Source organism: Dermacentor variabilis, chromosome 2, assembly GCF_050947875.1.
Source record: "Dermacentor variabilis isolate Ectoservices chromosome 2, ASM5094787v1, whole genome shotgun sequence".
Classification (NCBI taxonomy): Eukaryota; Metazoa; Arthropoda; class Arachnida; order Ixodida; family Ixodidae; genus Dermacentor; species Dermacentor variabilis.
Window position 1 is genome coordinate 112,617,514 of NC_134569.1, and position 12,853 is coordinate 112,630,366.

The window sequence follows — 12,853 nt, forward strand, 5'->3', positions numbered from 1 at the left end:
TTTATCGTGCTCATGTTTTCAAATTTTTCAGTGTGTAAACTAGCTTGGTAGTTACAAAGTGTTCAAGCCTAGTGGTAGAGACGCACAACTTCCAGGTTATCCATTCGGGTAGATCAGGCAATCTGCGTGACCAGTGCATGAGGAAGGCCCAATGACAAAATGTGACCCTCATTTTGTAATCTGTCAATTGCTTCATCAAATGTCTCTTAGGTGCTATACTGCACAAAACCAGCATGTAGAAGTAAGGCTGTGATGTGATAGCACATGCTGCTCTCTGCTGACTCACTGTGTGCACTTACGTAAATGGACAGTCCCATTTGCAGCCCTAATTTGAGACACTAGTAGACCTTCAAACTGAGTAAATGCACTCTAGTATCCACTGTCTGTGCAGCCATAACAATGTGCCCTTTTATTTCATCTGTTTCTTCTTTAAACAATTTCATCGCTCCACTTGCACTCTTTGATTTGCAATATTTCCCTACTTTCAATGTAATCTGTGGAACACACATTGGCATCACACTTTTGTACTTTGCTAACAATGTTCTTTGCAACATCAATATTCTTTAAATTTTTCCAAAGTAGAGTTAATAAAAATTGTGGTGTTTCCCTCTAGCCTTTAAAGAGACCACCAGTAAATGCATTGCTGGTTTCCCCCGACTTATATTCTAAAAGGAGTCGCTTGGGACAGAATACAAAAATTACTGCGGATTTGTAATGTCTTTCTTCACGTATAATTATCATCATCGTCACTATTACTGATGTCTATTGTCCTCCTAATGATTATGTTTCACACCAGAAGTGTTTGTTGGCAGGTACGATGCAGTTTCACTGGGCTGCTTTGCATCAGCTACCTGTGCCAGCAGCTCTACAAGGACGTGCCAAGCCATTTTACAAAAGGCTGCATTGAAAAAGGAAGATGAAGAAAAAACAATTTCCAGCAGCGGTCACACTGGAAGCCTCGCTTTTCTGTATACAACACAAGCCATACAAAGCTCTTTTCACCAGCACTCATTCAAAGTTAGCCATTCAAAGTCAGTTGCCCAAGTAGGCGCAGTCAGCCTCACAAACACTCCACACACATTTTCTAATGCTCATGTTGATTACACAATGTTGTTGTTACAAGAAGAAAATGGGAACAAAATTTGCACTATCAACACATCTCGACAGCACCAACCACCTGATCAGCCTAGACTTGCAAGTTGGTGTGACATCACGGGTATAGTGGCATGGCAACACTGGCAAATGAATGTAAATGATGTATGTCACGACTCTGAGTCGTGTCTTCCTCATTCACACGTCACTTGTCACCATGAGTAATTGGTGATACACTGAGAAGACATACTTAACTGGTAATCTTGGAAACAAGAAATAGTTCCTTATCAGGTTTTAATATGATAATGAGTTCACTTTCTTTACACTCTTTCATACGAAATAATGGATGCAGCTCTTGACATTCACGATTAGGCAAATTCTTTGATCCTTCAAGCACAGTCATCACCATTCATCACATGAGGTACCTTCAGAAGGCTTGCACCTGCAACCTGGCTGCTGGAATAATTAACAGTATCACTCGGGACATTACAGCACAGAACAGAACTTTTCAGACGCATGCACACAATCTGGTTGTTACAGTGACTGATAAGCAAGTGTAAAATCATTGGGACAGGAAATAAGAAAAAACAACCTGCATATAACAGCTTAAAAAAAGAAATCCACATGGTATAATGTATAACAAAGAAATAAATAACATGGTAAGCTTTTCTTCCCACCTTTTTCAATGATGCATAGAAAAGAAAAAAAAAGACAGTCATTGCCAAGTGCAAAAATGCACAGAGTAAAAATCATCAAAGCATTGTGGCAGTAAAGCGTCACACATCAGTGCACATTACTAGCAGTAGTCTGCATGATAACCCCCATTAAACCCCAAGTTCCCTTATAAAAATGCTGGCAAGTATGCTCTCTTCAAAAATATCCTCTTGATATTGCCATCTGAACCTGTACAAAATAATGCCTGAAAACGGAGAGCCAACATGTCAAGAAAAAAAGAAAAAGGGGTACAAAGTAGAGCAAGAAACAAAAACATTTGATCAACCTCTGCAGTGGCAAAATGTAAGCACTGAACTTCAAATCAATATTTCCATTTTCAAAACACTCGCGAGTATTTGATTTTCTGCAAGCATTGCAACAGTACGCAACAAGCTCTATAGGCACAAAAAGGAAACAAAAGCACTTCTGTCAAATGTAGCTTACCGCTTCACCTTGTAGTGGCCTGGTGCATTACATGACAAATTCAAGCTGTCTTGCTGGTTACAGTGAGTTAAGACTTAACAGCGATAGGCATATAACAGGCAGGGAGGTAGGTTTTTCTTACATTGCAGCAGTGGAAACAACAGTGACAAAGCAAGAAGACTCGTCACTTGCGCTAAAGCGGTACTGGTATGCATTTGCACAATATTTGGATGCGGAGTGGGCCAACACTGTCCACATGTACCAAAGACGGCACCACCACCACCACGAGCTAGCAGAGTGCATGCTGCGGTAATTTCATCACAGTCACAACGGCAGCGAAGCCATCGCAATCACGGCTGTACAACTGCAGCACCTGTGCCACGCACTGCCAAGAAGCACCACACACGGGGGGGGGGGGGGGGTGCGCTTCCTGGGGCAATCGTATTAAGGCCCTGACCAGCACATATGCACTGATGTGCAAGGACAGATCAGGTTGCACCATGTCGACACCGTGTCAATGCGATGGCACGAGAAGTGCTTGCCGGTGCACTCCACTGTTCTTGCAAAGCACAAATGCAAGGGGGGAAAACCACACCACATCAGTCACTCCTCATGCCAACGGTGGGGACCTTGTGTCGTCTGGCTGGTTGGGCAATGTGGGAGGGACGTGGAGAGAGTTGCTCCAGTTGCCACCAGAGCGCGCACGCCGCATTATCTTGCCACTCATGATGAGTCTGCCAAAGCCTTCCTGGTGCGCGAAGGCGTAGCCCGAACGCACTGAACGACGCCGGCTTCCCTGCCGCACACTTGTGGCACGGCCCAGTCCGCTCTCTGGTGCACCTTCGCGACGCAGTCGGCGCGCCCGCCGCTGCTTGAGCCGCACGCGGTCCGAGAGCGTGGGGAAGACGTCCGTGTAGAAGAAGCGGAATGCGATCACAGGCAGCAGCAGTACGGCAACCGTGAGGAATGCCACAAACCAGAACTGTGCCGAGCCAAGTGTCATGCGCAGAGAGCCGAGGAACTGGTTACCCACAAAGTCGGAGTTGATGAGCAATGTCATAGCCAGGTAGAATGCCACAGACCCCCAGATGACAATGTGGTTGAATACAGTCCAGTACGACGTGTCCAGAGCAATCTGCATAGAAAAAGACAGGTGAGGACAGTTAATCTTTTTCAGCTGCACTTGACTTCCTACTAAATATTTATTGAGGTACATGCATCTACACCCAAAATATTTCAATGTGACCTTGAAGCAAGTCAAATGGACATGCAGAGATGACAGGGTGCTTTTTTGTTGTGCAGGAAACTCGAATTCCCACTGACTCTTGAAACACATTTAATACTTGTGAACCAGAATCCTCGCCTAACTTATGGCCAGCAGCCAACTGCCACATTCAATGTCACGTCTGCTTTTCAAATGTCATATCAAGATTCAGTGTCATTTTATGAAACAAAACACAAAAGATAATTACTTGTACTTAAGGATTTGCACGACCTTGTGATGCCTGAAATCAAATCATAAACAAGAGCCTGTAACATAATCGATAGTTGGCAAAGAATGACAGGATGAACACTAAATGCAGCATTGACACTGTCTTAATAGCCCAGTTAGGGCAACAAAAATGCTGCTACTAGCTGGTTTCATGCCTGCTTGCCTAATGCTAAAAAAACTAAAGTGCAGCACAGTTTGGAAGGCGTTAAGAACATGTCCTAAAAGTGCATAAAGAAAAAAAAAAGGAAGACCTCTTAAGCCTGAGGATAAACCTGCAGGGGTGGCATCATTTTGTAGTGCAAAGCTTGCACCACTTGGTGCATTGGCTTTCTATCGTGCCAGGTGCACTGTGAAATTTGTCAGTAAGGAGGTTCAGGTGAAAAGCTGTGGAGAGCTTATTCACCTTACTGCAAGTGGTTACAGTGAGGGCATCCTGTGGAAAGCTATTAGGAACCGAGGAAAAATTATTTAAAATCTGATGAAAATCCCATACCACGAAATAACAGAAAAAATAAGAACAAAAGAGAACTCTGCTCTCTGGCAGCAATGTGTTCGAAGCACGAGCCAAAATACCCAGGTGGCTGGCTGTGCCAACAATAGGACTATCACGCGAAGCAGTTATGTTGGTAGTTTGTTTCAGATGTGGTACTACATGCATCATGGAGGCACTGAAGTAAATGTTGAATCAAATCAAATTCAAATTATTCCAAATGTGCCAAAGCAACACCTGAGCCTGTGAGGGGGACACCATTGTAAGGGGCAGTGCATTAATTTTGACCATGTGGGCTACTCTAAAGGAAGACTAAAGAAAAAAAAATGGGTCTAGCTCTATTAGCAACTTACACTTGTGCAATATCATAACTTTTGCCATGAGAGAGGAGGCTTTGTAAACCAGAAAAGACAAACACGAAAGATGGGTGGCAACACCACCTTGAAGTTCACGTGCCAGCTCGCCGTGGCCATCATAGATTTTGACCGCATCTATTCGAGCCTAATTAATTTATCAGTGAAGATGGACTGCATTCTATACTAATGGGGCAAAGGGAGAACTTGGCAAGTTTCTATCATTTTCACTGCGGCACAATGGTAAAAAAAAATGAGAAAATACTTTGAAATCTGTGATATTACACCAATGTACTGCGTTGTAGTTTTGGCACGAAATTTGAAAGTTGTAAGTTTGGCATACATTTTATTTTTTCTGAGCTTTTATTGTTCTGAGCATTACTAGTTTTTACTTACACGAGGCAGGCTTATAGTAGCTACTCAAGGAAGCCTAGAACTGCACTCGGACTACTATGCGATATAACACAACGACATCTACAGTCACTGACCGATTTTTCGGTCGCAGACAATGCCGCGAAAATGTGAATAATCGGGCAGCTCGAAAAAGCAAATCGAGACGGTAAAACCAATTTCATTGTTTCTAAGAGTGCCTACACAGCAGAAAATTGGTTTACAGACTTTCACACAGTGTTGTGCTCCATTAAAATAATGTATACTTTAAATCTTGTGATGGCCTGAGGCTGCAGGTGTGCTCTGTGTTCACCCATCATGCAGCCCAATGTGCGTTGCAGGTTGTCACAAACTGCAGATACTGCACATGTGTGACCTTGATTCTTGCCACTGTCAGTATAGGCTATAGTGCACAAAATCAGTGTGGAGCTTTATTCACTTTATGCTCATATGACAAACTTATGTCGTTCCGTCCAGTAAACGCATACACAAACTTGGTTGGTGTTCACGGAAGTGGGCAGCTGATTGCCCGTGAGTCCAAACTCTGCTTTCCGCACATGGATGTCAGTGAAGCCAATACACGTGATCGCACACTTTATCGCCTAAGTGGTAAAAATTTTTTAAAGGCGAACATCTCGCAACGGCTAGCTGCCCGCCACACCTGCTGGCTGGACCTGACAAGCGCCGCCGCGCTGCTTCATAACAGTAAGCATCCAAGTTTGCAATTTGGTGCCGAGTGTGGAATATGGTGATCACACTGCCATTGTTGGCAGGACAGCTAGTGCCATCTAATAGTGGCTTGGGGAAATTAAGCAGCATGCAGGCATATGCGCGACGCTTAGTGAAACGTTTCTTTCAAATTGTTGCACTTTGAAGTAGGAATGTGGGCCTTACACAAGTAAATATGGTAATCGCCTTCTTACCGTGAAATTAACAAAGATGAGGTTTTGAAAACATACTTTATCAATATAGAATAGTGAAGGGCAAATATCAACTTTTTCGAATACGGATCGAATATGAATAGTAAGTATCGAATACTGAATTGAATTTCAGATAATCAAATGCAGATGCATATATGTACAGCAGAAATATTGTGGAACTGCTAAGTGCGAAAAGGAAAGCTAAACATCAGATAAAAGGGCATCAGTCTTAAGCACAAGATCACTAATTGTCACTGAAAAAATTGCATGAATAGCTTTTAAACATATTATAGCATGGTTGCAAACAAGGTTTCCAGGAATGAATGGCTACTGTATGACAAGCTATCCAAGAATGCTAAATAAGTGCTTGGCGAAAAAAAAAAAGAACCGCTAAAGGACTTGTATGCCATAGACACATGTAAAAAGGTGCAAAGGAAAATGTCTGGTTGCAGCCTAAAAGACAAATCTCATACATGACTGTAGAGTACCAAAAAACATTAAATGACAGACTACAAGCAAAAATAACAGGTAATATTGACTACCACTACGAAACCAAAAATAAAACTTGCATTACCCGTTGTGCTTCTGCAATGGTTCGAAACGTTTTGTCGTTATTTCAATTCTGATAATTTGTGATACTTTGTTTAGCAGAGGAAGAACAGCAACCAGGCTATAATAGCTGGTTCCTGTGAAATATTTGTATTTGGTAGGTTTTGATTATTTGAAAATACCAAATAATTATTTTTCAAAAACGAATACAAATAGAGAGTCTAATACAGTCCACGCTCATCACAACGGACCTGCGTACAACAGACCTTTTGGATAAAACGGACCATATTTCAGCTTTAGTATGTTCTACCTCTTTTATTAAAGCAACGAAGTTCACTTTTAACGGACCGAGCTACAACGAACTATCGGCTAGTGTGAAAGAAATTGGCAACAATTTTTTTCAAAATCGGCCTCATAAAACATACTTTTGCCATGTTGACATGGGCTGACAACTGACTTGCGAGGGTCAGCTGACGATTGCAGGTCCACATTGCGCGCGCGAGGAATGAAGTAGGGGCGCAAACACACCATCTTCTTTCGTGCGTGCGAGGCACAGGAGGGGTGCGAAGGTGAGGCGAGAGAGAGAGGGGGTTCTACTCCAGCGGCTGCCTTATCTTGAGAGCGATCTGCAATGTGGACACAGTAGCTTCGCACGCGCTGTGCTTTCGACGTTTAGTTTGCGTTGAAGTGAGAGAGAGCGCATGAAGGTCCGTTTGCTTGCCTCTGCTGCCGCGCTTATCTTGCTTCATTTGCTATCACAACTGACGCTTCGCCTTTCGGGCAAAACTGTGTCTTTTTTGTTTGTCACTCACTCTTTGCAATAAAGTTGTTGGACATCGCGACGAAAGTTTCGGAAGTGAGGCATTTCGGATATTACAGACTCGGATAAAACAGACATTTTTTTGGCAGATTATCAGGGTCTGTTGTAACGAGAGTCGACTGTACATTCGATTTGTATTCGGAACTTCGAATATTCACCCACCCCTAGTGTAAAAATCATGTGGTGTTTCTCTTTGGCGTCCCTTTAACAATCTAAGACGATGAGCAAAACGTGAACAAGGTGAATGCAGGAGCCAACGTTTCGACAAGTGGACTTGTCTTCTTGTCGACAAGTCCACTTGTCGAAACGTTGGCTCCTGCATTCACCTTGTTCACGTTTTGCTCATCGTCTTGAATTGCCATCTCCCGCATTCCCCGTCTTTAACAATCTAAGTACCACAAGTGTTTCTGCATTTTACCAGCATTGGAATGTAGCTGCCAAATCTGGGAATCTAATTATCGACCTTATTCTCGGCAGCAAAATTCCACACTGAGCCACTGTGGCATGCAAAGTCAATGCCACGTGTGCGTGTGATTTGGAGGGAGGCAATAGGAAGGCCACTGAGAACATGACTGCAGTTCGTTGTGCTGTGCTCTGGGGGTACAGTAGATAAGACCTAAAGCTCTGGACCATGAGCATGACAAGAATCAGCTTAGTTTTAAGCACTCACTGGCCTAGCGCTTCTGGAAAAGGGCAACAATAGGTGTAGATGAAATTTGATGTCAGAAAGCTTCACTGTGGTCTACAACATAAACCACAGAAACATGCATTAGCTATGTATTACCACTTGGGCTTTCTTAAAACACGCACGTAAACCTAAAACAGCTATGTTTCTATTGCAACAGTAATTGTACGAACACTTGAGCCGCATTTGCGCTGTCGGCGTTGTCGTGCTGTCCTGCTGTCCGCAGTGCATGCGTGGTCCACGCGTGGAGGATTAGAAGGCCTCCAGAGACGCAAACTGCGTTTGACTCCAAAACGCGATAAAGTCAAGTGAACACACCTTCGCGTTCCGCTCAATTGGCTCTGCCGAACCCAGGGCAGCGTTCTGGCTTGTGCTGCTGGCACGAGCACAGTGCGCACATGCATTAGCGTCCCTGCTGGGATGCTGTGTGCATATAAAGCCATGGTGAACGCAAAGCTAAATTTGTGTTGTCCTTTCTGTGGATGCTGACCTGTTTTCCCTCGATCTCATCTCGCGTGCCACCAAGGCACAATACCTTAAACACTGTAGGCACACTCCTTGTCACACCAGCGTTCTGAAACATTTTCAGTGCAACGCTAAACTTGGCAATTGCTTTGAATGCTTTGCCTTCAAGCAAAACTTGCAATAATTTTTCTTTCTGCTTCTGCTGGAATGTGGAAATGACGGTAACCAGGTCGGAATCAAATCAACGACCGCATGTTTTGTAAACAGGTGCCTGTGGATGGTTATGAGAAAAATGTAGTGGGTGCAGAGTGTGCTGTTACCTGGGCGTTCACAACAATGACGAGGATGGTGGAAACTGTGGTGCCTAGCAGCTGGTGCCCATCCAAGTTGACTCCGTCAGGCGCAATGCTGTTGCTGAAGGCACCATATGGGATGAAGAAAAGCACAAAGGAGGAGATCACTCCATGTGCGACACTCTTCAAGAACTCCACCTTGTTGAAGAGTAGGTTCAGGTGGCCCGGCGTGAACAGCTTGGGATAGCGCATGGAGTTTACGTCATTGACATCCTGAGAGAAAAAAAATATATACACGTATTAATGATAAATAAAAAAATAAAGATAGAGCAAGGCAAGCCATCTTGCAATTAGAGAAAGTTTGTAAAACTTTTCATCATTCCCTAGTCTTAGCAAACAAGCCTTTGCATTCACCGGCCACACCAAGCAGTTTCTTCAATTGCTGGTCATCTAGCCAAGTTCAGGCACATCTGACAATTCCAGACTTCTCCCACCAACTCCACGATGCACTCCTTTCCTTGTATCCAAATGTTATGGCCAGTTCACTATCCACAACTTTGGCACACTTGATATTTCGAGGCCTACGGTATTTTCTGGGCCCCATGGATAATAATTTTATTCGCCGCATTTCATATTACAAAAAGGCCCATCAGAGAGTTTTGCACAGTGAAACATAGCAGTTAAATTCCGATAAACTTACTTTGTTCATCCAGGCATATATTACATTTATACATTAAGTAATGCAATACGGACATAAATGTGAAAAAGCAACTTGTTGATTCACTTATCCATATTCATTGAGCATCGACAGCTGGCAGTTAGAACTGCGAAAGATACATATTTAAACTCAATGAAATTGATATACCACAAAAATTCAAGCAGAATAATATTGAAAGCCGCTTTCCCAAGTTCATAACCACACAATGAAGGTTGCATTATATTAATATGAATCTAGTGCTTTCGAATTTCCTACGACCAATACAGCGCCTGAAGTAGGTGCCTTGTAAAAGGTGAGCGCCACAGCCTTAGCCATTCCTTGGTCAGTCATTACAAGCTGCAACAAGCAAAAAGCGTGTCCGCCTGTTCATTTCAGCTGCGAGCTGTGCTGTCAAGTACATGTGTGTGCACTTGAATGCTTTTTCAAACAGTACGCTGGCATGGTGAAGCTGCAACTAAAGCTAGTGTGTACACATTTGTTCCTGCACTCTTCATTTACGCAAAACGCCCAGGCATTTGTTACAGCCTTATTTGTACTCAAATACCTTGCCCACAGCTGCACAAAATTTATTCACATATTTATTCTTTGAAAACAATTAAAAGCTTCAATATACCTGGTCGAAGACACCCAGTGCTAGTACAGGCAGAGATGTATAGAAGACATTGTAGAAAGAGATGAACACTGGGTCATACAAGGTCTGCAAGAGAGAAAGCAAAAAGTTGGACCTCATTTAGAGCATCGCAAACTTCAGTGCTTATAAACACAAGAACAAACATAGAAAAGGTTAAATGAAGAATGACACTGCTTTGTGCAGAGCAATGCGAAGTGTTTGCTTGCTCGGCATTACAATTGCTGTAGAGAACACAAATGAATTAAAATTAAGTGATACTCACACATGCAAATGTTCTGGTTATGGGAGAGAGAGAGACCTGCTATATATAAAAGGCCAACGTTTTGGTGCCTACCTTCAGAGTAAATTTATTGGGCACTTATCGACACCTATTTCGGGTAATAAAATTTGTTTTTCTAAAATGTTTGGTACAATGCATGCCTTTCAAGCATGCTTAGTGTTATTCGTCTTCAAGTCTTCAAATGTAACCATTTGTTGATATCGAGGTAAGAATTAAATTATTGGAAAAGGAAAGCAATCATGGATTGTTACCGATGCACACCAGTGGACTAAAGTGTACAAACCAAAGGCTTGCCAAAAAAATGGAGTAGACTAATAAATCATGCACACAAACGAAGATTGATGGGCACATGGGAAAGTTTGAAACGCCAAGTCTGCACACTGCAGTCCTCAATTTAAAGTTACGTTCATGGGTGAAGAAGAAAGTCGGCTTTATTGCAAAGTCCCTGGTCTTTGCACTTCTTCTCATGGGAGCACACGCACAATACTACTGGCGTGAAAAGTTATCAGCGTGCCAGATTTGCAAGAAGGCCGCACGTGGAAAGTATGTGTGCCCAGGCTGTGTGGAGATTCAGTCACTTTCACAACACTGGCATCCTGTAAACTTTTCGTGCTGGCAGCACACAAAGCTTTTTGCCTGCTCAGCAAAAGTATATATCTTTTTTCTCATCTGTTGCTTAAGTGCTGGGAAAAGCAAAAACTGTGCATCACTGTTTGTCACAAGGTGAAGCGCCAGCTTTTGTGCCACATCAGAAATGCGTGATCAGCCACGACTTGTTGAGCTACTGACATGCAATATGAACAGGCGTGCGTATTCAACAAATCTATGTTAAAGGGACAGACAACCACTCAGAACATGAATCGAGATAACCCCTTTGATGGAATAATTCCCTATCGTACTGGCTAAAATGAGCCATGTTTTTCTCATTAAACGTGGATTTATATTTTTAATTAATTACGAAAAGTCACGAAAAAAGACCTTTGGTGCCCCCACGGCAAGAACATGAAGCTGCATAAGAGGTCCACCACGTGACGTTCTACTGGTGTACGTGGTTCCTGGTCTTTTTATGAGTATTGAAATGCAGTATACTTTTTATTATAAGTTTTCCTCACTTACAATGTGCAGATAAGCCTTTGTTTGTAGTGCACAGAAAAGTGGCACTGCCTTCGCCTTCATTTTCAAAGAGTTTGCTTGGCTTGTCTATCGACAAAACAACGACGACGGGGCCCAGCCAGCCATGACGTAGGCATGTACTTGGGGAAAAGCACAACAACACAAACTTATTGCACCAGCTTTTTATTTTCAAAAGTGGTTGGAAAGGTCAAAATGTAGGTGGTTAATCGCAGTTACGCTCACACTTGTGAAAGCAGAACGATGGGCGGCTTTCACAATTTGCGAGGTGGGCTATCGGCATTGCTCTCACTTCTCAGCATTGCTGGAGGAGGGACTCTTAAATTTTTAGACTGCTCAGATTGAAAAATTCTGCTTACTAAATATCCACACGCTTTCGGAAGTAACCGCCGCAGATGTCTACGCACATTACATTCAGCCTCACTTAGCACACCACTCCTCACTTATAAAACACTGGTTTGCCCAATACTGGAGTATGTCTCTGTCGTATGGAACCTACACAAAATATCTGACATCAACAAAATTGAATCTGTCCAGATTTATCATCGCTTTGACAGATATTTTTCACCCAGTTCCCATCTTAGTCTTCAACTCACCAGTCTCACTTCACGTCGTCATATTGAATCTTTGAAGTTTCTTTATACTCTAATTAACTCCCCACGATTTTCCCTACTTAGCAATTACATCACACCCGCTAGACCCACAACTACCAGATATCACCATGAATTGAATAGTGTTAGGCTGCGGAGCACAAGGTCGCGGGATCGAATCCCGGCCATGGCGGCCGCATTTCGATGGAGGCGAAATGCGAAAACACCCGTGTACTTAGATTTAGGTGCACGTTAAAGATCCCCAGGTGGTCGAAATTTCCGGAGTCCTCCACTACGGCGTGCCTCATAATCAGAAAGTGGTTTTGGCATGTAAAACCCCAGAATTTGATTTTTTAATGAGTTGAATATGTCAACTTTTCACCATCACACCAATGTGTATAAATAGTTTTTTTGTCTGTTCTATAGAATTGTGGATACGCACGATCTTTACCACTCAATTAATTTCTGCTGTATGTTACTAGTCATTGATGTTCAGTGCTCCTTTTATGCTTTTCCATGTATTGTATTTCCCCACTTTTGTGATAGCCCTTTGAGGCTGCAGTATGTTGAAATAAATGAATAAGTGAATGTAAACACTCCCGAAGATGAGCTTTGCGTTGCGCCATAAAAAACTAGGTCCTTAAAAATCAGTTTTCAGTTCCTTTCATCATCATCATCATCATCAGCCTAGTTACGCCCACTGCAGGGCAAAGGCCTCTCCCATACTTCTCCAACTACCCCGGTCATGTACTAATTGTGGCCATGTTGTCCCTGCAAACATCTTAATTTCATCCGTCCACCTAACTTTCTGCCGCCC

The 12,853-nt window shown here is 42.9% G+C and overlaps 2 protein-coding genes across 10 annotated transcripts in view; one reads left to right on the forward strand and one right to left on the reverse strand.

Moving 5' to 3' along the window:
• LOC142572571 (uncharacterized) overlaps nucleotides 1-12,853 on the forward strand; it is an 89,274-nt gene that overhangs the window by 41,622 nt on the left and 34,799 nt on the right. For 3 of the 6 annotated variants that reach the window (XM_075681777.1, XM_075681779.1, XM_075681778.1), the window contains exon 15: nucleotides 813-1,317. The exons of 1 other annotated variant lie outside the window; for it this stretch is intronic. In XM_075681777.1, coding sequence (XP_075537892.1) covers nucleotides 813-1,317 — 505 coding nt within the window. Of the gene's footprint in view, nucleotides 1-812; nucleotides 1,318-12,853 lie in introns of those variants that run through there. 2 more of the 6 variants (XR_012826107.1, XM_075681782.1) reach the window with 1 other exon arrangement.
• Nucleotides 1,351-12,853, reverse strand: part of ATP8B (ATPase phospholipid transporting 8B) — a 157,771-nt gene continuing 146,268 nt past the window's right edge. For all 4 annotated transcript variants that reach the window (XM_075681774.1, XM_075681775.1, XM_075681776.1 and 1 more), the window contains 3 exons: nucleotides 10,018-10,101; nucleotides 8,714-8,959; nucleotides 1,351-3,364 (listed from right to left, as the gene is read on the reverse strand). In XM_075681774.1, coding sequence (XP_075537889.1) covers nucleotides 2,840-3,364; nucleotides 8,714-8,959; nucleotides 10,018-10,101 — 855 coding nt within the window. In that variant the 3' untranslated portion in view covers nucleotides 1,351-2,839. The remainder of the gene's footprint in view (nucleotides 3,365-8,713; nucleotides 8,960-10,017; nucleotides 10,102-12,853) is intronic.